The 26,937-nt window shown below is 43.3% G+C and overlaps 1 protein-coding gene across 1 annotated transcript in view; it reads right to left on the reverse strand.

Annotated features, from left to right (window-relative positions):
- Positions 1-25,500, reverse strand: part of LOC308329058 (serine hydroxymethyltransferase, mitochondrial-like) — a 32,280-nt gene extending 6,780 nt beyond the window's left edge. Inside the window, exons 1-8 of the mRNA XM_080783241.1 lie at positions 25,365-25,500; positions 14,351-14,536; positions 9,847-9,926; positions 7,832-8,032; positions 6,413-6,494; positions 3,879-4,001; positions 2,090-2,229; positions 8-170 (exon numbers count right to left, since the gene is read on the reverse strand). Coding sequence (XP_080639367.1) covers positions 8-170; positions 2,090-2,229; positions 3,879-4,001; positions 6,413-6,494; positions 7,832-8,032; positions 9,847-9,926; positions 14,351-14,536; positions 25,365-25,397 — 1,008 coding nt within the window. The 5' untranslated portion in view covers positions 25,398-25,500. The remainder of the gene's footprint in view (positions 1-7; positions 171-2,089; positions 2,230-3,878; positions 4,002-6,412; positions 6,495-7,831; positions 8,033-9,846; positions 9,927-14,350; positions 14,537-25,364) is intronic.
- Between the last annotated feature and the right edge of the window lie 1,437 nt (positions 25,501-26,937).

A 26,937-nucleotide genomic window follows, 5' to 3' on the forward strand; every position in this document is an offset into this window, starting at 1 on the left:
GCCTGACCTGTTTAAGTGCCACGGCCACACCGGCGATGGCGTGGTTGTGAGGGCCGCCCTGCAGGGAGGGGAAGACGGCGAAGTTGATCTTGTCCTCCAGGTCATACATGATCTCCTTGCCCTTCTTATCCACAGAGCGAACACCCTTACGGTAGAAGATGAGGCCGGCTCTGAAGGACACGACACAAAACAAGAGAATCCTACTGATCAAGTATATCGCCGTTGTCGGGCAGAAACATCCCATCTCCAATATCCATTTTCCAACTTTTTGTGTTTTCTTTTCATGAATTAACTCAGATTATACAACGTCACATAAAAGTATAAAAAGTGAGACCACCATGAAACGCGGTGCATATTGGGTAGCCAATGTCACTCATGCACCTCTATGCATAACACAAAGGATAGTCCCTTGTAGGTCCGGGCTGATTTCCAATAATACGGAGCATTGTGATAATCATGATACAGGCAGTCAGTGAAAGAGTCAACTGAATATTTCTGACAACGCTATTTTTATCCTGCCATCTATCTTTAGATTCACCGAAACCCTGTATGTATGCTGTATGCCTGTCCTTTGTACATCTTTAGAACCGCTCATCCCATTGACTTCACACTCGGTGTATTGTTAAGCCCCAAAGGGAGTGGAGTGGGTCAAGTGTGAAGCCGATCGGATGAGTGATCTTCGAGAACACTGCAAGCAGCCATGACACGTACGGTTCCTGAAAACGCTGCAAAGCAGTGTGCCAAGCAATTGTCACGCTCTGGACTGCACTATAATATAAAAAGTATAATAAATCAATATCCCACTTCTCTGACAGATACAGAAAATTGATATATCACATTAATCAGAATATGGCCATGCTCTTAAAAATGGAGCAAATTAATAGAAGTGCACTAAAACATACATACATAAAGTTTTCAGTATTAGTACAATGTTTTACAACCACAAAAAGGGCGTCGGCAGCAATCACAGAGAGTTGCATGCTGTGAACAAAGGTCGGCGTGCAGCTCTGAGTTTTCTTCCACTATTAATCTCTTTAAGAATGCACACCTGAGGCACACTGCCACAAAAAGGTTAATCTGCAGCCGCATGAGACCTATTCAGGGTTTGATAATACCAACAACATGTTGTGGGCGCTAAGCAGATGCAGGTGCGGGTACAGAGTACAGACCATTTTGATCATTGTGCCCTCTTCCATCAGGCTCTTAAATGAGGTGTCAAAGCCAAAGTACTGTACATTTAATGCATATGGATTAATTATTGATGCTTTATGCTGCATTTAGGACGGTTATTGATGGTAATGCTGATAGCTAACACTGGGATAAACATCCTGTTTAATCTAGTCCCCACTGTACCTGGCTCCTCCTCCCTCTAGTCCCCACTGTACCTGGCTCCTCCTCCCTCTAGTCCCCACTGTACCTGGCTCCTCCTCCCTCTAGTCCCCACTGTACCTGGCTCCTCCTCCCTCTAGTCCCCACTGTACCTGGCTCCTCCTCCCTCTAGTCCCCACTGTACCTGGCTCCTCCTCCCTCTAGTCCCCACTGTACCTGGCTCCTCCTCCCTCTAGTCCCCACTGTACCTGGCTCCTCCTCCCTCTAGTCTCCACTGTACCTGGCTCCTCCTCCCTCTAGTCTCCACTGTACCTGGCTCCTCCTCCCAATAATCTCCACTGTACCTGGCTCCTCCTCCCTCTAGTCTCCACTGTACCTGGCCCCTCCTCCCAATAATCTCCACTGTACCTGGCTCCTCCTCCCAATAATCTCCACTGTACCTGGCTCCTCCTCCCTCTAGTCCCCACTGTACCTGGCTCCTCCTCCCTCTAGTCCCCACTGTACCTGGCTCCTCCTCCCTCTAGTCTCCACTGTACCTGGCTCCTCCTCCCTCTAGTCCCCACTGTACCTGGCTCCTCCTCCCAATAATCTCCACTGTACCTGGCTCCTCCTCCCTATAATCTCCACTGTACCTGGCTCCTCCTCCCAATAATCTCCACTGTACCTGGCTCCTCCTCCCAATAATCTCCACTGTACCTGGCTCCTCCTCCCAATAATCTCCACTGTACCTGGCTCCTCCTCCCAATAATCTCCACTGTACCTGGCTCCTCGGAGGGACTTGTGAGTGGTGGTGGTGACCAGGTCAGAGTGGTCGAAGGGAGAGGGGATGGCCTTGCCTGCCACCAGGCCGCTGATGTGGGCCATGTCCGACAGCATGTAGGCCTTCACCTCGTCGCACAACTGAAGAGTGAAGAAGAAAAGGATCTGGATTATAACTCTTGTTTTGCATTTATTTATTCACAGTACATTTTATATATGGTGAAAGTGAGAGACTGCATATGGACTTATATGTATGAGGGGAAGGAAAACAGTCACACTTTCTGCAGAACATCCTTAAAGCGATTTTAATAAATAGTATTAACTTCAGTCACAAGAAGCACTGTATGTTTTCAAATGGGCAGAGGACCGGACACAACAGTGGCAGGCTGGTGTAATTATACTCTTCACTAGTATTTATTTCAGAGGGCCTGAAACATTATGGCATATTCAATAAACCTGCACTGCTCCCTGCCAGTTTTTATTGAGTGGGGCTCAAACAATAAATAGCTCGCTAACATGCAAATGACTCGCTGGCAAATGATCAGAGCGATAGGCAATCATTTTAGAGTCCCAATTAATGTGCATTATCGTGACAATCTCCTGTCCTTTTCATATCTAAACTGGATCAGCACATCTTTATTATTAGATTGGAATTCAGGGAGACAGGAGGGTTTCTGGAGGGACTTCAGAATGCAAGGTTATGAACGTAAATGCTGACGATGGAAATGAGTTCGGGAGAGAGACAGAGATGAGCATAAGAAAAGGAGAAAAATAGTGTGGTACTCTTAGGCGTTGTAACCCTCATAACCTTGGTGGCCGCCTGTTCACGCAGGCTGCCCCATAAAACAGTGAACAGTTCCACAGAGACAGAGAGATAATATGGTGGCTCTTCAGGCTGAGTAGCTGCGAGTAGTTAATAAACACGCGGCTCTCTCGACAAGGCAACTCTCCATCTGATACTATACTGGTTAAAGTGGAACTCAGTGAGGGCCAGTCATGGACTGAGTGGACATTCAGTGGGTGGATACGGCGCAAACAGATAAATGGGCCTCTTGTGCATTCTAAAAGAGAGAGGTGTGCTGTGAGGTGAAAAGTCACCATTGTTTGTGTGTGTGTGTGTGTGTGTGTGTGTGTATTAGACCATTTTGTGTCTGGGTGTTTTTGTCAGTCGGGGGGAAAAAGTGTGTGTGAATTTGCCTCGTGTGAAAATAGAGTGTGAGGTTGAGCGAGTGAGTGAGTGTGTATTCTGTGTCAGAAATAGAGTGTGAGGTTGAGCGAATGAGTGAGTGTGTATTCTGTGTCAGAGCGCATGCATGTATGACGTGCAACCGTTCCAGAATTTTGGAAGACCCAAGTGTGAGAATGTGTGAAAACATTAACACACTTTGTGAATGAAACACAAAGTGAACAGCGGTGAGAGCTGACACTGCGTTCCATACTGTCACGCAAATCACAAGTGGTAACTACAGAAAATGGTGCTGGCTGAGCTGCAACCAACAGCGAGGGAGCAGGTGTGTGTGTGTGTGTGTGTGTGTGTGTGTGTGTGTGTGTGTGTGTGTGAGACAGTGCTGTGGTTACGGCTGGCTGACTTTTAAATACAGAGAAAGGGGATGTCCGAACTTCCTAATGTCCAGAGAGGAAAGAGGAAATGAGAAGAAAAAGTCTGTGTCTGTGTGTGTATGTGTGTGGGAGAGAGAGAGAGAGAGAGAGAGAGAGAGAGAGAGAGAAAGAGTTTGACAGAGGGAGAGGGTGAAGGTTGGGTGAGCATTAAATAAAGCGGCCCTATGCACCTTCTTGATGCGGGCGTAGTCAATGAGGCGGGCGTATGCACTGGTGCCGGCAATGATGAGTTTGGGCCGGAACAGCCTGGCAGTCATCTCCATTCGGTCATAGTCAATGAGTCCTGTTGCGGGCTAGAGAGAGAGAGAGAGAGAGAGAGAGGATGGGTTGAGAGACAGAGACAATGAGAAAGAGAGAGAGAGATAGTTTGGGAGGAGGGGTTAGAGTGTCAATAACATCTGGTGAACATTCCCTGAAAGCAGAGTGTGGACAGAAAAATACGAAAAAGACAAACTATCCGTCTCAGCCATCTTAAAAATGTCATTTGGGGAACAAGGGACTTGATTTTCCAACAAACTGATCGAGGAGAAACAGTTGGCGCAAATGTCATTAGTGCATAAAACACCAGTTCAAACGAGCCTCTTCTAATTGATCAGATGATATGGGAGGAGAATTTGTCGTGACTCTTCTCTTTAGAAAGCACAATCTTTAAAAAAGAAAAAAGAGAAAAAGAACATCGTGGAGCAGTTCACTGCTCAGTGAGTGGATTTGCTACACGTGTCACATGAGCTGGCATCAGGCTGCTCATTCCATTTGCCTGTGTCGTGCCTTTTGCCTTTGGCACAAGATGGGAATTTTCTTTCGACACCCCCGTCTCAGGCTGCAGAGAGAGAGAATATGTGTGAAACACACTCTCACACTGAGAGACCAGAGACAGAGAAAGACGGGTTGGAGAGATGACAGAGAGAGAGAGAGCGAGAGAGACAGTGACGGAGAGAATAGGAAAGAAAGATAGATGCGAGAGAGAGAGAGAGAGAGAGAGAGAGGGGGAGAGAGGAAGGAAGGATGGAGAACGAGTAGACACAGAGACCCTAGCCTAGAAGAGCCAAAAAGCTAGCGAGGGAGGAGCAGGAAAGCTTTTATTTAGACAAGCAAATAATCTCCCATCTCTGTGCGGCCCCTCACTCCATCACAGTGCTCATTGTGAGAGGGGAGCCGCCGGTGCTGGCCGGCCTGTCGATTTCCCATTATCTCTCTCGCAGAGGGGTCCTGCCCGCCCATCCATCAGTGAGCCTGGACACGTGCACTCTCTCCAGGGCATCGATCAGCTACTACCACCACAACTACTACTACCAACAACCTACCTGCACAACCAAAGAAAACACCATGGCAAACTCACGGAATTCTGTGAGAATGACTTGAGAAATGCCCAGCCTTACTGCGGTCGCTGTGGGGCCCAGACTGGCCCACTGCAGCAAAACAATAAATGTATAGTTTTACAGTATGTACATCTTATTTATCTGATTCTGCTTTCCAAACCACTGCATACATTGAAGGTATTTTTTCAAATGCATTGGATAACACTCAAACAAGACTAGTGAATGTAACCAAGACAACAGAACTATCTCAAACACCAGTAGATCTTCCCAAAAAAAGAAAAGAGGGGGTGAAAAAAGAAAATAAATTGTAGTCTCTGTCCTTTAATAAGACAAAGGCATTCAATGTACTGAGGACTCAAGTTTGCAAGGCCAGCAAAGGAATCCCTGTGTGCTGTCATGTGCAACACTGACAACATGCAACTAATTAACAATGTTCACACTTTACTTAGCAGTTTCTTCTGTCTTAATGATGCCAACATGGAGAATAATTCCTTTCCTCATGATAATTGCTGCTTCAAACTATCAGTACTATTTACTGCCGAAGCCAAATGTATACACACACACTATAACAAACAGCGAGAGGATGAACAACGCTACTGGTCACTTAACGACATGGCATGTTCATCTCTGACAGAACGCATAAGGAGTGAGGATACTTTTAAAGCCACGATAAACCAACAGATATGGCAATGATGGAACTACACAATATATTATCACACACTATCACTCCATTCTTCTCACTAGAATGGAGTACGGAACGAGCGAGGTTCACAGCAGTGGGATAGTACAGATGTTATCAGCTACATTGTAAATCACAGAAAAAGCATACCAATGTGACCATGATATACTCCTCCTGCCCGTCTACATTTATACATTCTAGCATTGTAATGTCCAATTTGGGTGCCTGCAGTTGTATCGCAGATAAAGCAGGAAAAAAAACAAACATTAAGATGGACTTTAAAATGCTGCAATCTGTAACTTTCGGGTTTCTAATCCAGATCCCCAGTACAAGCCGCAACGTTTTCTTTCCTGTTGAGCTATAGAACAGAGAGCACGTTTGGGAAGTTGAGTTATTTCCATTTCAGTTTTCTAAAATACTTCTCGTCAATCAATCAGTAGTGGCCCTAGCTGATACTTCTCAATAGAAGAGCAGATATAGTCCACCCCCAATCACCGCAGTTGCGTTAGTTATATAGTGTTAACATACGGCACTATACAGATTCAAATATATTACTGTATTATATGTATGTTGCAGCTACAAGTTATGACTGGACTCATAGCCATAACCACGTTACCCAATATACACAAATACAAACACCTTTGACCACCGCATTCAAAGAGTCAACTAGAAGTATGTGGATATAACTGCAGAGGTCTCTACTTACATTGAGTTTGTAGGGCATGGACTCAAAATAGATGGACGACGCTGAGATCCTCCTTACTTCAGACATGAACCCATGGGTCAGACTGGGAAGACAGTATGCAACAAGTCAATGAGTCTACATGCTTAATTGCTTTCATGACTGAAACATAATACAAACTGTACTGTAGTGTACATGATCAAAACATATTCTGTAAGACTAGAAATCTAGTAATTTCTCCATTTTTGTAGTGCGCTCCAGGTTTCCTACCGTCAGGACATGACGAAGCTGTGATGAGAAATAAGAGTTTGTTCGACTGTTTGCACAAGTGACACCCCCTTATGGCACGGGTCGGCAAGTATGTTTAGCAACAGACTGTGTAGTTGTGTAGTGGCATAATAAACTGTAAGCACACTGTTTTTTCAATTAACATTATTGTGAAAAATGAATTTATTGTACTTCGGCTAAATTCAGGACACGACAGCATAAACTGGGCTGTCATTACGGGATTGATTGGCAGCAGCTGGGGTCTGGGAGCGCCGCTATGCAGGTGGCAGCCAGTTGCCGACCCCTGCCTTATGGTCAGAATTGAAAGTGTGTGTGTGTGTGTGTGTGTGTGTGTGTGTGTGTGTGTGTGTGTGTGTGTGTGTAAAGTTTTACGGTGATGGGTCCAGCAGTACCCGAAATCAGCTGCGCACAAACAGACCGACGGACAGACAGGGGCAAAAAAATAATCCAACCCCCCCGGCCGGAAATAAAAAATCTTGCGGTCCGTGACCTAATGCAAACTGGGGGTCCTTGAAATTTAAACGGTTGAGAAACGAAAGAAAAAAATACAAAATTCTCCTCAGTGCCAAAGAGCAATATTTAGTTGTAGTTGCAGTAGTGAAGACTGAAGAGGTACACCGAGTGGAAGATTTTGAGTGAATTAGAGAGTAGAGGGGTGACTGAAAGAGTGAATTAATAACAAGAGTGGGGGGGAGGATAGAGAGACACGTATCAAGTATGCAGTACTGACTGGCCTCCGTCTGGCAGGGCCAGGCGGTCGTGGGGGTTGAGCACGGCCGTGTAGGCAGTAAAGATGCAGAAGAACAATATTTAGCTGTAGTTGTAGTAGTGAAGAGGTACCGAGTGGAAGATTGAGTGAATTAACCCATTAAGACCTGTCTTAATGTCTTCTAAATCATGTCATTTTTCAGAATAACTTAGTAGTTAATTCTCATACTTTTTCATGTCAAGGTCCCCCAAAATTATGTGTATACACGGACCACCCAGAAGCAAAGATTTGAGTCGCATTTTCACGATTTTTTTCAGAAAATAGCAGATCTACAAGCTCATGGCGCGGCACTCGGTTCTGCGCCATGAGCTTGTAGATCTGCTATTTTTCAACAGCTAAAGTTAAACAACAATGATGAGATACATGCAAGTAAGGCGTGTACTGACTGTCCTCCGTCGGGCAGGTCCAGGCCCATGAGGCGGTCGTGGGGGTTGAGCACGGCCGTGTAGGCGGCGAAGTTGGCCGGAGAGCCCGAGTACGGCTGGACGTTGACCCCCCACAGGCTGGGGTCCAGATCAAAGGCGTCCAGCGCTCTCTTCTGGCACAGCAGCTCGATCTGATCCACCACCTCGGCACCGCCATAGTACCTGGCAGGGGAAAAGTATGAGATTGTCTTGTAGAAGCATCAATACTGCAATGGAACACTACTCCGTTACAAGTAAAAGTGCCGAATTCAGAATTTACGTAAGTATTGGTATAACATTTTTTACTTAACCCTTTTAGACCCGACGTCGAAATAAAAAAAAAAAGGTCTTCTGAAAGAATATATTCAAAGATTTGCGCCGCATTTTTACGAATTTTCAAAAATAGCAGACCTACAAGTTGAACTTGAACTTGACTACCACTAGCGTTAACAATGTATTGCAGAGATCTAATTACCGGTAATCGACGCAGAAAAACAACATCAATAACATTAACCAACTTTTTAATCAACTGAAGTGAAAATCAGTGGGACATTTCTAAAGAGGAAGTGGATGAAGAGGAGAAAACAGTGCAATACAATGTATTTCAGCAGGTGGCAGACGACAGATGGCTGTGGTCCATCCAATTTCATCATTCTTTGATGTCATTACATTAGAGCAAAGCAATAGAGTAGGTGACGAAAACACAACAATGAACAAAACACAAAATACAGCAACTCCATGGGATTTAATATGAGCCTAAATTCCACAAATCCTAAATAATGCCAAATGAGAGACGCATTAGAACACGTCTGTGATTATTGCAGAAAGAAAAAGTGCTCATTGGAGCACAGGTTTCCACCAGGCTACAGTTGAAGGGCCAATGGTATTGTCCTATTCTTTTTGTTGAGGTTTGCGTGATCTGCGCATTTCACAATGTAGATATTATGTCCACTAGGGGGAGTAGAGAGCTATATAAAAATCTGCGACCAGTCAAAGCCATCAACAGAGAGAGAGACTAAGAGAGACTAGACTGGTTTGGGTGTTTATTAATTTGTTGTATAAATCAAACATAATTTCCCGAATTTGTGAACAGACATAATGCACATGATTTTCTGTTAATGTTGACACTAATATTACGTCACATCACGTCATTAACTCATCCATCGCTTTTAAGAAGTGCCAAAAAGTCCCTAAGCGCCAGTCTCTATACATTTTTTTATTTAATTTAAATTTTCATTTTTTTTTGGTCCAATGTTATACCCGTCTGAAAAAGACGATAAAGACGTCGTTGGCGCTGTGGGAGTTGCTAAAAAAGAGGTCAATTAGGTCGTTGGCAGACATTGAGTTAACAACTATTAATGTTATCCTCTACAAGTTGTAGAAGAAAAGTGTTTTTAAGCACGTTATAATGACATGAGAAATACCCCCGCCAGAGCGGGTGTATTTCTCAATTCGACATTCAAAGTCATGATTTGAGGCATTTTGTTCCAAAAATATGTTTTGCAAAAGTGCACCTGGCACCTGCTGGTGGCACTATAACAGGCCAATGTGAAAAGGGTGGGATTTATTCCTCTGCCTTTTAGGAATGTGCATGCAAAATTTCCCTCAAATTGCACTCTGCTTCCATGATTTGAGGCATTTTGTTCAAAATGGACCAATCCTGCAAACTTTGATAGGCAATCTTAGCCAATCGTGATGGAATAATATGGGCAATCAGATCTGTCCGATTGCCCATATTTCCAATTTGCGTGATGTATGGAAAAGATGTGTACGACTAATATAAAGAAATGCGTTTTGCAAAACTGGAACATTTGGGGCAGAGGATCGTCATTTGCATCCGTGTGTGTGCAAAGTTTGGCATCAACCGGTCCGACAGTGCCGGAGATTAGCTGTACACGGACAGACACACACACACACACACACACACACACACACACGGACGGACGGACGGACAGACGGAGTGCAAAACATACTTGTGTGTAAGTAGGGGCACTCACCTTCTCCCCGGGTAACCTTCTGAGTACTTGTTGTTCAGACAGGAGCCCTGTGCTTCCAGAGCAGCTCGACTGCAGAAATTCTGTGCACAGAAACACACGTACACACCCACACCGACACATACACACACACACCCACCCATACCCACACACACACACCCACCCATACACCCACGTACACACGTACACACACACACACACACCCCCACAACCACACCCACAAAGAGAGAGAGACATGAGACATATGGATCAATGGCTGCACCTGATCTTGTTGTAACTTGTTTTGTTGGTCAGACAGGAGCCCTGCGCTTCCAGAGCAGCTCTACTGCAGAAATTCTGTGCGCACACATACAGGTACACACACACACAGACACACACACGCACACAAACACACACGAAGAGAGACACACACACACACAAACACACACGAAGAGAGACACACGGATCAATGGCAGCAGTGGACAGAAGGGACACGGACTGCAAATTAAAGTGTGTTAAGTGATAGTGAAATTCCCCTCTGGCTGCAGACGGATCATTGCAGTATCGAACCCCGGCACTTCTCATAGCAACACCAGTCACCACTCGCTGCAGGACACAACACTCGACATAAACACTCCAAATGAGGCAAAAAGCACAGCGCGATTTGTGGTGCATGGCAAAGAAGTTCCGTCCGTTCATGTAAAGGGGTTTTTATGGTGTTTTCAATTCAGCATTGTGTAAACTCTCACAGTGTACAATACACAACTACTACTGTGTATTATAACAACTATAGGACAAGAGTAATAAGTTCAATTCCTTTGTAGATATCACAGTGGGGGGAAAAAAAGATGGAGAACTTAAAAAAGGTCCAAGACAGCTCCGTTCAGTTCAAGTAGAACATATTATAAGGGTTGAAAAACGCAGCTGACCAAGACCAACCCGTTTCACCCGGAGGCGTTGGTCAACGTTATATAACTATTATAACTATAGAATATAACTATTGTCCTGAAACTGAAAACCCTCTCCAAAGAGCACCCATTTACGGTTTTCCATATTCACAGACTCACGCATTGCTTCTTCTTTTATCTGTATATTATCATCATTATTATAACTATATTATAAACAATGCGTGGCACTGAAAACACATTAGGCAGACACGTGGAAACATTCAATTAAAAGACCATCGAACGTTTTCCACAATTAACCAACATTTTCAAGAAAAAAAATAATAAAGCAAAACAAAACAACATGGTGTGGCACAGTCGGACTCAGTATCGCCGTCGCCTCACAGCCAGAATGTCCTGGGTTTGACAGGTGCCCCCTGGCCAGCCGGGGCACCTGATGGAGCTGGTTGGAATATCGTGTTCCTCCACGCACTGCATCCAACCGGGGGAGCTTGGACTCCTCATGCACAGAAGGAAGCATGAGGAGTTGCTCTCCCCAGGTTAGCAGAGGGAGTGTAGCGCCCAGGATTACACTATTGACACTGGGTGAAAGCAATGGGTTCCTGGGATAAAAAAAAAACTATTTTTCGCTATTCATCATGTATAGTATGATGAAATATATAGGATTTAAGTGGTTAAGCACTGAAGAAGAAATTATGTCCAGTGTGCTACAGTAAGTTAATCCAGCAGCCTCACACACACACACACACACACACACACACACACACACACACACACACACACACACACACACACACTACTATAGTTGAGGACCTCAATATTTTAGAATGGCAATTTTATAAATGAGCCAATTTAGCTTTTATTTTTCCTTTTTTCTTGCAGTGATTTAAAGTAAACCCTAAAGCTTCCGTTTGAATCTGTAACCTTTTCATCCATAAAAAAAACAACAATTTTAGTCCCAGGAAAACCCTCCATTTCTCAAATGTTACCTCACGCTGCTCTGTGCATAGAGCCTCGACTCTATGCTAATGATCCACCTGAGAGCCGAGAAGAGATGAAGGGAGATAACAACCCCTGTAAGAGCCTTCCCACCAGTCATGCTGAGGTCTGCGTAGCCATTAGAATTGGAAATGCAATTGTTTCCTCTTAGCGCTGGAGAGAAAGAGAGTGTGCAAGGATTTGTGTGCGTGTGCATGTGCGCGTGTGTGTGTGTGTGTGTGTGTGTGTGTGTGTGTGTGTGTGTGTGTGTGTGTGTGTGTGTGTGTGTGTGTGTGTGTGTGTGTGTGTGTGTGTGTGTGCGTGCATGCATGCAAGGGTGCGTAAAACAAATGAATGTTTCCCTTAGAGGAAAGCCCTGCCGGGTGAGGCAGAGAGAGGCCATATGAAGATATCAGCTTTATCTCCCAGCAGAGCGGTCAGGCTCTGTGTCGAGGCGGGGCAGGGGTGGGTGCAGAGGGGCTCTGATATACTCCACTGAGCAACTACGGTGGCAGCAAGAGGAGAGGGAAAGGAACAACACTAGATTATAAAAAAAAGACATCTGCTTTTTTTTTTTATAGTAAAAAAATAAAAATGAAAAAGAGAGCAGCACAGAGCCCCAAGGTGCCTTGGCACCTTGGTAATGACTGATCACTACTGTTATCTTTACAGAAGGCAATGCAAGCGGAGCATTTCTGCGGTCGAAAAAGCTAATTCAGAAAATGTTTCTTTTCCTTTGAAGGGGTGTGGAGTTCTGTGAGAAAGATGAGAATCTTTTTAGAATGGGAGGGACGCTGCAAACGCCGTTTGTGGAAAGCAGCAATGTTTTTCATGATTTTAATCACAGCCTTAAAAATGAATGCCGAATTTTAATTGTGGTGGGCAGCTAAAATCAATGAGACATAATGAGCCTAACTCGAGGATATCCTCAACGCAATAGAGCGTCGCAGTCCCGCCCCCTTTCAGTGGCCCAGGAAATGATTCTACATTCATTTTCTCCATAGGCTTTTCAAAAAGTATTTATTTAAAGACGGTTACGCCGCAGACAAAGCCAACTCGGATCGTGACAAATCATGACAATAATTACAATGTTTTGGGCCGATCAAATAATTAGTAAGAATAAAAACAAAACAAATAGTGTTGTATCCTGCCTTTATTTTCTTCTTTCAAATTATTTGATTGGCACAAAATATTGTGTTTGGTGTCATGATTTGTCACGATCCGAGTTGGCTGAATCCGCGGCGTAACCGTCTTTATATAAATACTTTTTTAAAAGCCTATGGAGAAAATTAATGGAGAATAATTTCCTGGGCCACTCGTCGTTCTGAAAGGGGGCGGGACTGCGACACTCTATATGGGAAACAATACAGGAAATATTGGAAATGGAGAATAAAGGTTCCTGCACAATGTTGCGTTTTTCAGATTTTTAGCGACTTTTAGCAAAAGATGGAGTAAATGGAGAAATTGTGGGGCCATTGATTTGGTAAATAGGAAGCTCAGACTGTGGTCTTGCACCATTCTAATGAAACGAGTCAGGAAAAAGGTCAGATCTTAGGAACAGACATAAAAATAAAATAGCCATTTCATCACCTCGTGTTTACCTTGCTTAAATGCCTAAAATAAATTGTCCCCGCCCACCACCACGGAGGTTGTGGGTTTGAATCCACCGTGGTTATTCAAAGAAGGACACAGTGGAGTTATTGTACCAGTTGGTTTCTAGCTCCACACTACTGCACCCAGGCCTCTGTGTCCTGTCTGAATGCCTGGAGGGGGAATATGCAGGAGGTGTCAGGAAGAGTAGAGTACCATATGCTATGCTTACCATAAGTGAGGCTCATACTCCAACAATGAATATGAGGTTAGGGCTATTACAATTTAATTGGATAATATACGCATATATAGGCTACTCTGTATCTCCAGTTTAACTACACACATTCATGAAAACTACCCAGACACACGTGTGAACAGGAAAAAGTTATAGTTGTTCCATAAATCCACCTATAGTATCTCCCAGAAAAGTCTGAGCTCAGAGTTTGAATAGATGTGAGGGGACTCATTGACGACTGCCATTGACGTATTTTGGCACATGTACTGACTTATATTGGTGGTTTCAGTGTTTACGATAGAGGGCGCTCTTACGCAACATGTGAGCCAACCCAGAACCTCCGAAGAAGATTACATAACATCATTACAACATTACCAAGCCGGTTGAGTGCAATGTTAAAAGGATTTATAAAAAATACATTTGTATCTGCTTTCTGTTGCTAGACAGCATTTTTGGTGAAAACAAGCTACATTCAACTGCCAATAACTGCCGGACGGAGCATCGATGGCATGCTTTTCTCCCAAGCACAGCTTCTCTACCTTCTTTTGAGACACTCGTGTGTACATCGTCATGGAGCGAAAGGTTAGTAAAGAACACTCAAAAACGGTGGAAAGGGCTGCAAAAGCTTACACAATAGTTCACGAGCAAATTGACTATAACAAATGACAGTGTGCCAGTGATTGCCCTCCTGTGTGCCAATGATGGCCCTATTCTAAGGTTGGCCTACCCTAAAACAAGAGGAGAACTGAACAAACACGATCTCAGATCCGCTACTCGAAAGATCTACATAAGTACAGTATGCTTGGTATACTTGCGTTACCTCAGAAGCGATGAGCTCCAGGCCGCGGCACTGCCGGTCCTTCTCCTTCTGCACCAGGTCCCATATCTCTGGGTCCTCCTGGGCCAGGCTGTCCTGCCCCGTCCACCCGCGCTCATCCTCCAGCTCCGCTGCATAGGACTGCTGCCCGCGCACGCTCAGGGCCAGGGGGGCGTGCTGGCGCAGTGGCTAGAGAGAAGAGACAAGGAGGATGGGTTGGTCAATGGGGACCAGTGATAGGCCATGGACCCAATGCATCACAATGTAACTACACCTTAATGCATACTAGGGGAGTAACTCACAGTGATACTGTAATATTTGGTCCAAGATATCAATAATATATCACTATCTGTAACTTAACCCATTTAGACTTGTTGTGCCTTCTAAAAACAGCTTCTAAAACCTAACCTAAGGTTTCCGAAAGCCATACAGCCCCTTGAAGAAGGCAAGCAGCAAAAAAAAGTCCAATTAATTTACAGCACCCAAAGTTTGGTGGGTCACATTAATGGAAATTGAGTCCCAAATCATTACAATGGTGGGGGTGGAGCGGTGCGGAGCACTTCCTGCTCCGTTCTGTTGTTGTGGTCGGCACTTTGGAATATGTTTGAACACCACGACAAGCCATTACACCGTTTTAAAGTGGATTTTCATGACAATGAAGCAACTCAGCGGTCAGCTCTTCAAAAGGTAACTTAAAACACGGCAGTGAAACCTGAAAAAACGATGGTTTAATCCCGGCATTAAATCTGTTATAAGAGGCTCTGGCCATCATAGTGGTGTCCAGGCCCATCAATTTCGATGTTGGCTGCACTTTGTGACTATACATTTACCTAAACCAGACGCTGCAAGAATACAAATACTGTAATATTTGTGTTTTCTTACCACTTGGTGGTATTAATGGTGCATCATCGACTCGAGAAGAATTGAGCTGAGGCCTCAGTCTCAAACAAGGACTGTTAAAGATATGAAGACGTATGTATAGCAGAACACAATCTCTCTGTGGGGAGCGCCTTTGATCATTCTTTACACATTTGAACCGACGCGCAGCGCCGCGGTCGATTTGTCCAACATGAATAAGGCAACATTTCAGTCCCATCGTTTCCTCCTCCCCCCCTACTACAGTACTACCATCATCTTCTCTTGCACTCAAATAATATGTGAGCTCGGTATAATTAGAAGATGGCGTGTTTGTATGATATCAATAATCAGCGTGGTTGTTCAATTATGCCTCTATCAGCAGTTCTGCCAACTGAGTTTTTTTTTACTGCCCCAGTGTGCTGAAGACGGTACAGAGAGAACACATTCAGCACTTCCACCTTATCTAATCTGGACTGGGGCTGACAAGTTTTCCGCTGCTTTTGCTCCAATGGCTGATCATGCGAGTGCAGAGTCCATACGGTTTTGACTTGCTCCGTCTCTGTATGTTTTTAGTTTTTTTTAACCATGGCACCACCTAAGCATTAACTTAAACTCTACACTTCGTTAACCAGGGTCACCCAAGGCTCTATTGTCTATTATTGGCCTATTGGCCTTTTTTCCCTCTATACCAAATCTCTTCACCGAAAATAGTCGAGCTTGCACTGCTATCGGCTATTTTTGGCCAAATGTTCACCCCAGAATAGGGACGCTAGTGTTCATGTGGTCATATCCCAATTGATACCTTTGTGGGTTAACACTATCAACCAGAGTATAAGTCTCTTCAACCTATAGTTCCTACGGTGTGAATATGGTTTCCAATCGAGATTGGAGAGTGCACCCATTGTGTTCGAGGGCAAGGATGCTGTTACATTGTCATGTGTGAAAAGGATAGGACTACATTTAAATGATCCCACCAAAATTAAAACCAACTCGGAAGGTCTAGAGGGCCTGCTGACAGAGAGCTGATAGCGTCAGTAACATAACCAATTTCAGAAAATTAATTGCTGAGGAATGGAATCCATTCAATCTTGATGATAAAACACTTCTCTACTTTTATTAGCAGCATGGTAGTGAACTGAGAAGAGGGGAAAACACATTTTGACAGGTATGCACTTAAAACAAATAGGCTAATTTCTAGTGCTTGTCCATCACTCATTCAACAACTACCATGTGTGCTGGTGTTTGAGGGATAATTTCACCTCCCACATCGTTAGAAATCAATCATCACAATGCTGGAGGCTGCTTAAGGTCACATAAAAACATGATGAAGGAATAGTACCGGTACATACTGTATGTGTACTTAACAAAACCATGTATGCAAAAAGTCTTGGATTGCAACATGCACCAAGTTGTACACAAATGCAGTGCAATGTACAAGCATTGTAAAAAAAAGAATAAAAAACAACTTTGGTGTTTGGTTGAATAAAATAATGTTGTGGAGGCGAATGGTAAATAATGCCACAACATGGAGGAATCTCCAGTGCAGGATGTTTACTGGCAAAATGTTTACTTGCAACGGCTGGTTAGCACGATAACATAGAGGTATAGGCTAGAACTCTCACACTACTATATACAGTCTCTGGTTGTCAGTCCGTCCATACATTGAAAACCGGAACACAACTCAAGCAGCGTGCGGAACAGACACGCCACAGAACTCTCTGTGCCCGAGATCCAATCAGAATTACAGTGAACACACACACACACACACACACACACAATAGGCTGACAACAATACTGTAGACTGGGCATAGGCTAAGTCACTCCAAGGATCCTGATTATTTCACCACTTTTGTGGATGCGAGAGACCAGTGGATCCTGAACCCTTGGAAACTCTCTGGAACTCCCTTCCATAACAGACATGTCGCCTCTAGTCTTATGGTTCCACAAACATTCCAATCCGTAACATACTCACACTCTCCGGCATCTCGCCAATACACTACTCAGGTTATTCATTCACCGAGTGGCGCGCTACGAGCTTGTACTGTAGGTCTGCTATTCTTTTAAATCGTCAGGATTTAAGACATTTTTAGAATCTGATCTCAGGTCAAAATGCGTTAAAGAACCACCATTCTTCTGTGCGTTAGAATCTGATCTCAGGTCAGAATGGGTAATTTCATGCATTCTTATTTTTGTAAATAAATGTTGTTTAAACGTCTTTATGTGGTGGTGTGGTCCTTGATTGTGAACATATAGGGTTGTCAGTCCAACCCATGGTTCTCGGGCAGAGACGGAGGAGGATTCACTCAAGTATTTTAATTGTAAACTCTGATTTTAAACGCATGTGAGGCTGATTTTAAAAACGCCTTCTAAATCCTAAGCTAAGTTTTCTGAAAATCTGATTTTTTTATTACAATGCTATAATACAATACATTGAGATAACATTGTTGTTTCAGTTTTTTTAAAGTGTAACTGGGAAAATGACATTTCAGTCCATGTAAGATAACTGCTGACAGAGGTAGTAGAGTAAATAACTCTTTCACCTGTTACCAGCAGTCAAAAGCCTATTTGTATAAGAGAGGCTGCAAACTTGTAATTGGGAGATGGCATGATACATTGGTGTTGTGTCATTCTCCAGGAGCGCTATATACTGTAGCATCAAACTCAGTTTATTCACTTTAACCATATACAGTACTGTACATTGGCCATTTGAAAATAGGCAATCTACTGTATGCTCACAATGCGTCATGCGTTGTGAGTTTGTAGATAACACAAATCTTGTATGGGGGTCCCAGGCACAAAATGTTTTCAGATAGGGTCTGTGCCCAAATATATCTGGGGGTCCTTGACATGAAAACGTTTGAGAACCACTGGTCTACACCCTCCCTAAGACCAGGGTCTACTACATGTGACTGTGAGAGGGGAAACTGAGGAAAAAAGGGGAAGAAATAAAATGTTTTCAGATAGGGTCTGTGCCCAAATATATCTGGGGGTCCTTGACATGAAAACGTTTGAGAACCACTGGTCTACACCCTCCCTAAGACCAGGGTCTACTACATGTGACTGTGAGAGGGGAAACTGAGGAAAAAAGGGGAAGAAATAAGCAGAGATAGTCATGACATGTTTCACCACAGTTCTGTCTACAGTTTATAAAGTCAGCCGAAGTACCCTCTCTCTATCCTTAGCAGCAGCCTACTACAGGCAGGCCATCTACTCCCTTGCTGCTGGTCTCATCCTCCTGCCTTCATCTTTCTTTTGCTCCCCAGTGTAGCCGAGGGGACACTCCCAGGGACAAGGTTGGCACATTAGTGCCCGATTTTGGGATTCCTCTCCCCTGGCCTTCTGTCACCGGTGGCAGTCGTAAGTAAGGGAGGGGGTTTGGGGTGGAGGGAGGCGACTGGGATTCTGGGCGGAAGACTAAGGCGCCCGGGGAGACAGGTCGGCCTGCCTTGCGAGGATGCATTCCTGCACCAAGAAATCACACGGGTCGTTAAACCGTGATAGGAAGCGTCCTTCGCTGTCTGCGTTTCTACTGTGACGCCAACGAGCAGCAGCAGAGGAGGCAAACACGTCAACAGGGGCTGCCTGTTAGAGCTGCTGCAGACTGTGTGGAGGAGACAAGGGCACCTGTCTTGGTCGCCCCCCCCCTCCCTCCTTCCCCTCACATCATCGTAAGCTGCTAAGCAGGCAGAGTCGAGTGGCACTTCTGCGTGCTGTTTTTTTTTATTACTTCCATCTTTGTCAGGATCTGTTCCAGGACACAACAGCTCCAGATCCCCAAAACAAACAATGTTTTTCTTTTATTACTTCCGTCTTTGTCAGGATCTGTTCCAGGACATAACAGCTCCAGATCCCCAAAACAAACAACGCATGGGGTGCTCCCCGCGGCCCGTCTTTCCCTTCCCACAGGCCTGTGTGCCGTGCCTGCCAGTATATCGTGTGTCCAATCCCCGCGCCCGTCATTACGGGAATATAATTAATAAACACATGATTAATTGATCCCCTGGAAAAGCCAGAGCCAAGATGCAACGCACCAGATCTGTCACAGAAGGGGAACTATTTTTAGGAGGCCGATCAGGCCGTCGTTTGAAGGTGAACTTGATGAAAACTTTGCAGCAGAGAAGTGCAACATCCGATCAAACACAGATGGGAAACAGCTCCCGTCACAGACGGGTGACACTGTTGACTCGATGTCGGCAGGAGGTTTTGTCACTCCTGTCAAACATCTGCGACCGTGACAGAAGACGATGAAAAAAAAAAGAAGAACTAATCATTTCATTTAGACCGACTATACTACACTACGTATCACATCATTTCTGTCCATTTCCTGCACCGGGATCCTGAGAGGAGATCAATTTCTCAGATGACTGCTGTCCATCAGCCACTGCTACAAACAACAATAGGCCTTGGAATACAGAGGATGAGGAAAAAAGAAAAAGAAGAATGTGACGAATATAGCCAGGGATGAAAAGGATTGACGCTATACAGGAGGTGCTATTTTTGAAAATAATTTAGAATTTTTTAACACTAGTAATATCAGTAGCATACAATATTTTCAAATGGCTCGTGGCCAAATTCAAATGATTTTGGGGGTCCTTGACATGAAAAAGTTTGATATAGACAGTCAGTCGTATTCTTGCCACATAACGAGCCTCGATTAGCCAAGACACCACTGGTTGTTCTGACCGGCCGCCGTGTCCAAAGTCCTCTTATTCACTCCTTGCAGACTCGTCTCTCCTGGTCTAGCGCCACTCTAAATGAAATGGCATAAATAGCCAGGATACTGTGAGCTTATACATCGGCTATTTTGTGCCACACCATTGGGTGATGAAGTATAATAATCAGACTAAAATACATTTAGTCAATTATAAAAAATCTATTTGAATGTGGGGATTCGTTAATACATTTAAATGTTAATACAAATATTCCCCCCCAAACAAAACTGGCAAAAATAATCAATAGAATAACAGCCATGAGAAAAAGATAGTTGCAGAACTGAAGGTACGTAGAAGGGAAGCAGTAGTGTCACCAGGGCAGTGGCAGCAGTCAGTCTGACTCTCTCTCTCTCTGTCACCGACTAATAGGAAGGCTGCCCGTTACAAATTGCCCTGTGATTCAACCTGGATGACACCAGACTGAGAAATCCATCCCCGTAGTGTACTGTACTGTGTGTGGGTGCGTGCACGTGTGTGTGCGTGCGTGCTAGAGTATGTGTCTACTCTCAAGAGCACCTTCAGTCCTGTCAGGTCAAGAGGTTGTCGGAGCAACAATCAGAACGCTAAGCGCCGCCGGCGACAAAGCCAATCTCCAGCGGGAGGAAGAGGCCGAGGTGAAAGACAGCGGCATTAACTCTGTAATCTGCACACAAGACATCCAGCAGAGAAGATGACTACACTGTACTCACGCTACGCACCGTCACCCCCCGAATGCTCACTGGATTGAGATACTAAACGCTAAAAGCACTGGACGCTTGTGATAATGTGAGACTTGAGTTTTGAACCGTCGTATCCTCTTTTCACTATTTATTTTATTTGACAGGGACAAAGCTCATCATGTCAGTTTTCACATCAATGTAAATGGGCCAGAGTTAGCCGAAGCTAAATTTCATCTGTAGTCCCTGGGCAGGCTCTTAAAAAATGAATGATAAAAAGAAAGACAAAGTGTAGTGTGCCTGCACACAACACCATGCGTTGATGCCATGTGTGCAAATGTGCAAGCACCCAACACTACGTCCATACAAAAACACAATACAATACAGATAAAAGAAAGACAAAGTGTAGTGTGCCTGCACACAACACCATACGTTGATGCCATGTGTGCATATGTGCGAGCACCCAACACTACGTCCATACAAAAACACAGTACAATACATATAAAAGAAAGACAAAGTGTGGTGTGCCTGCACACAACACCATGCGTTGATGCCATGTGTGCATATGTGCGAGCACCCAACACTACGTCCATACAAAAACACAATACAGTACAGGAACAGATCGACATGGTACAGGGGACAGAACAACGGCAAGTGAAGTGAGAAATGACACGGGTGATAAATACTAAATAGTGCTGATAGTTAGTTACTCATGATTACAAATTTGAGTTGTTTTTAGCCACCTTTTCAGGTTGAATTTGAAGGTCAGATAGTTGGAGGTCTCTCTTAATTCTGTAGGGAGACTGTTCCAGTGATGGGAGGCTCTAACAGAGAAGACTGTTTTACCAAACACACTTCCATAGCTTACAGTATATACACAGTATGTTCAGCAAAATGTATTTTGGAAGCAGTAATATTTGCCCCCCCCCCCCCCACCCACCAAAAAAGAAACACATTCAATACAGTCAAATTAGCGCTTTTGTAGTGAAGAATTTTTCAATCTTTTCACACAATGCTAGTTATTTTCAAGTTAAAGAAGAAATGTTTCTTCCCCACATAAAGCTGACAATAACCAATCATTTCCTCCTACCAACCCATTATCTATAAAACACAGGAGCAAAGTGAACAGGTATTTCTTAGTTTCTGTAACTTTGTGTAAAACATGTGCACTGAGGATAAGGTGTGCATATAGCGCCTTAATTTAATGGCACTTTCCATAATTGTGCTGCCGAACTGGGAACCGGAAGCGGCCGTTCGAACCCTGAGCCACTGTCACCCCAAATGAATTCCAAATAATACAATGTGTATCTGCTGCTGCAGTGCCCTGATTTTGTGATTAGTGTAGTGATTAGTGATCATGTGATTATGTGATTATGTGATTAGTGTAGTGATCATGTGATTAGAGTGATTGTGTGATTAGTGTAGTGATCATGTGATTAGAGTGATTGTGTGATTAGTGTAGTGATCATGTGATTAGAGTGATTGTGTGATTAGTGTAGTGATCATGTGATTAGAGTGATTGTGTGATTAGTGTAGTGATCATGTGATTAGAGTGATCGTGCCAGAGCTTTTGGATCCGAAGACGATCGGAGTCGTAAACCACAGACTATAGATGATTTGACCGATAGTCAAAAATGTGACATTTGGCCTGACCTCAACATTGTTACTTCACTGTCATCTACCGGTATTCTGGGGACTCTCCAAAATCATGTGGGGACCACCCTGGGGCCTGGGGGTCCCGACTCACAGATTGAGAATCACTGGACTATGTATGTATGGCATTGTGGATTGCCAACGCCTTGGTTGTTTAACAATAACCAGCCCTTTCGAAAATCAACTGTGGTCATGAAAATAAAATAATCAATACAGATTTTGAAAATCATCTCTCCTAGTGCATTTACAATATTTGGACATACGTCTATCAAAACGTATTAAAGTGTGAACTACATTGAAGAACACTGCCTACATAAATTATCCCTTGAAACATACCGATATTAAACATACAAACTAGAATCTACCACAGTTTCTTTACCACGTTCACCATGGCATCCCTACTGTAGGTTAATTTTAAAATGATCAAACATGAAAATAAAGTACTGTAGCGGATCTACTGTACAATCTCACAATGAGTCACATTGTGAGCTTTCAGCCATTTAGGGCTTTTTTAATAGGGCTAATAGAATAACCAGAGTCATGAGGTAGGCTGGTTTCATCAGGGTTTAACCCATATATCACACTACACTGGCTTAGTCTTGGAATTTGGAGCAAACTATACACGATACCGGAGGGCTAGAATGGAACTTTGCCAACAGTTGTGACCGTGGTGGAATGGTGCCAACTGGCAGCCTCAGCAGGGTACCAAACATCAAGCACAGAAGAGGGACGACGTGGGAAAAGCACACCTGAGTGCTGGGCCTCTATTGTATAAACTTTAACGAGAACATGGTGAGCCTGTAGATCAGGATTTGTCACATTATTTAACTAGGTAAATGTAATGCCCCAAATTCAAAGTCATGCTCAAACAGGTAGAGTTAGGAAACCCCAAACCCAAAGTATGATGTAAGAGCAGAAATGCCACTGTGCGTGAATGGTCGGTAAAATATCACAGATACCAAAATCCGGTCAAGCCTGCATCAAGCTGCCCAATCCGGATGTCTACAGTTTTTAGTTGACATTCTAGCCAATTGACCTCAAAAGATTGTGGATCTGTACTGGTATGGGGGAGTGCTTTCTCTCACAGGTCCTCATTGGTTGAAGACTGAGCTTTGGCTTCTCTCAAAGCAAGAACATGCTAAATAGAAACTAAACTTTCAATGCTGGATAATGACTATAGGGGTCAAATGATATGCAAGCAAACATTTCTGGGTGGGCCCTGGCTTACTTTAGGTAACATTACTGTTTTTTTTATCAAATTGGCTGAACATTAAGGTTAAGAGACGATTTAAATAACTTGACACGTTATTCCAAAGCCATAAACCTTGAGAAATATGTGCAGTACATTGTAATGTGGGTGTTTAGATTAGTTAGTCAATAAATAAAAGCATTAAGCATGATTACCCAACACAATAGCTAGCACACGCTTTGCATAATGTTTTAAAAACATTCGTTTTGGCTAAATTCCAAACCTGTTGCAAGTACAGTAGTCTATTTAGAAGAAGTCGCCTCAAAACAACTAGAATAAAATCTGTTTTCTACAGATAATGATATTTGTTCATACAACGTTATAGACAGGTGTTGCTTTACAAAAAAATATGCATTTTAAAAATGGTAAAATACAAATGAAAATACATCCATGTACTGTACAGTGTACACACAAGCATGTACATTCACGCTCAGAGCATTGGCAACTCTGTAAGGACATCACAAGGCTTTGTCCAAAAAGAAGGCCCTCTTGTGAGTCCATTTGAACCATAATGAAGATGCATGCTTATACAATTACCATCAATATGAGACACATGTACAGTAAACACGTGAACCACTCAGGCTAATGTGAAACCTCAAAGTTAACACAGCCACATGTATTAAACTGACCATGCGAGAAGTCAGCAAAAACTTGGCAACATTATCTGTCTGAACTCAAACAACCCGTTTTGCGGTTTTTGTTGGTTTTGTTTAACATTAACATTTCAAACATTTCTGAACAGCTCCATCTCCCTTTGACAGAAAGCCCAAGTTTAACGGAATAGATAACAGTGAAGATAGTGCTCTAAAGTCTAAACCAATGAACAGCAAACATTTTGAAAACAGCAATGGAGATAGACAATACTTCAAATTCACTGAGATTATTCATCTTGAAATAGGATTACAGTAAGCTGATAGAAGTACAATAGCATGTTGAGCCGTCTAAGAGAGACACAATGCTTTATTTTAAGAATACTAACTAACACACCGAGTAGTTTTCAGATCCTAGTAAACAGGGTTTAGAATAAGTTTATTATTATTCACACTAGCATAGTCACAACAAATAATTATATTATTATAAGTATTGTTACTTTTGTAAGCAGCCATAACACGTTACATAAGCAAGGAAACAAGTTAATATTTCCTTGGTGTTCTTAGCAGACATGCAGTCCCTCTGCACTTTGAACTCTGGTGTCAGGGCCATCTAATAATTATTTATGACCGTCTGTCTAAAGACAGAAAAAAGTTTTGATACAACTGCAGCAAATAACTGTACAGTATATACCGTAGTACTATTATAGTACTATAATTATACAAATTATATGATAATGTAATAAAGCAGTAATATGATCACTTATATTTCCCCTAAATAATCGAATTAGCTGGATTTACAACGACAAGAAGCAATATTTGATAATTGGTTTGTAACGACTTTATGTACGGACATAACCCTACTAATAGTAGTATGCCCGGTATTGACTGACTCAGGTGACGTCAGGTCAGCAGCAGAAGCTCATGATGAAACAGACCCGACACTGTTGCATCATGGCATGCCCTGTATGGAAGGAGGATGCACAGCAGCAGCATGGACTAACAGGCAGCAGCTAGCATGCTAGCGTCTCAGTGGTGCTGGGCAGTTATTATTACAGCGTTTATACAGGAGAAATAGGTACGAAATAGACAGAGAACCCTGACAAAATTATCTCCTGCTACACACGATCATCCTTCGAGAGCCAAAGTAGCAGTTCAGCTTTAATTTGACGTTTGGTTAAGTCTTATAGCTACCTAGATCAGCTAGCTAGTTCACCTGTCATCTCAGCTCTTCACAGAACATAGTAAGCAGCAAGCTAGCATCGATCATGAAATCAAGGGCCAGTGTGATGTTCTTACCCGTGCAAGTTGTCTCAGAGTGAAAGACAGCATGTTTCCAGGTGTTAGGAGAGTCGCACTGCTGTCACACAAGCCACCGCTGTTTGTATGAATGGGTCCTGGTCAGGTTGGGAAAGGGTTGTTTTGAAGTGGGTGGTTACGTGTGCTGTTGTCTCGCCGAAAGGGTTTATGGGGCATGTAGTCTGGCGTGAGATGCTCCAGTCTCACTCTCTCAGGTCATTGAATGAATGCTCATTTCGCAATATTCAGCAACAAATATGATAGACAAATATCGATCTAATACAGTGGAATTGATTGATTGATTGATTGATTGAAATATTTTTTAACAGTTTGCAGAATTACAGTACATTTCAAGCACAAACTCAATACAAAGACTGTTAACTGTGAGTGGACGACCCAATTAAGCATTACACTTGTTTACAAGAGGGTCCAATACAAATCAATACAAATCGTCTTTAATAATACCCACAATTCCCAAATAATTTATCTTGGGGCATGAGCTAACAGCTAAATAAATAGATATAGATTCGCTGCTTATTTTATATTAATATAGGCCTATATGTATCTTACATGAACTGGAGAATGTTGCATCACAATGATGTGAAATTATATTTCTCTCAGAGTGTTTATAATGCAGTTCATTCGATTTTAGTGGTGTGAAATTATTCTCTGAAATATTACAAACTGAATTACAAAAGGATAATGTTTTATTCATTTCATTCTTTATTGCAGACTAATTTTCAGCATGTTTCTCAGAACGCACGCCGCCGCACGCACGCACACACACACACACACACACACACACACACACACACACACACACACACACAGGGGTAAACAATTAAGGATCCTTCAATGACAACTGGTTTGGTGATTCTTCACTTGACTAAACCACTGTAGTGACTCCCTCCATGATAAAGAGTGGATCTCCAGAGAATCTGGGTTGCAGGGAGTCCATCAATCTCTGTGTCCTGAATGTCCACCGCAGCCCACCGGAGATACATGGACCTCCCAGGCTCCCTGGACCTCCATCTGAATGCCATTGATCAACAACATAATAGGATATTGAGCCACGGCGAGATGAAGATTCAATTAGCATCGACTGTGTGTTTTCTAATGAAATTCCTCAGCACCATTATCTTTTGATCAGAAAGACACAAGGAACATATGATTGTGTTGAGGGACTGAGAAAAAGAGAGACTGAGAACAAGACAAGATGAAGAGACAGCAAGGCATAGTGACAGAATAGTGTGTGCACTCAATCAGTGGTCAGTATTTGTAACCAATACTCCGCAATTTCCGCAATTTCCAATTTCCTTTATAGTTCCTTACTAAAACGTGAATAATATCAATTAAAAGTGTCTCCATCTGTCAAAGGATTGATTTCAAAATACTACTGTTGGTTTATAAAGCACTGAATGGTAGGGCCTACAGTACATGCATTCCTGATCTTGTGATACATCACAAACCATCCAGACTTCTCAGGTCTCAGGATCAAGTGCACTGTGCAATGCAAACTAATAGGTGAGTGCACTCCCGGGGCACATTTCCGAACGCACCCCTAGGTTCAATC

This window comes from Protomyctophum bolini (genome assembly GCF_963924005.1).
Source record: "Protomyctophum bolini genome assembly, chromosome: 2".
Taxonomy (NCBI): domain Eukaryota; kingdom Metazoa; phylum Chordata; class Actinopteri; order Myctophiformes; family Myctophidae; genus Protomyctophum; species Protomyctophum bolini.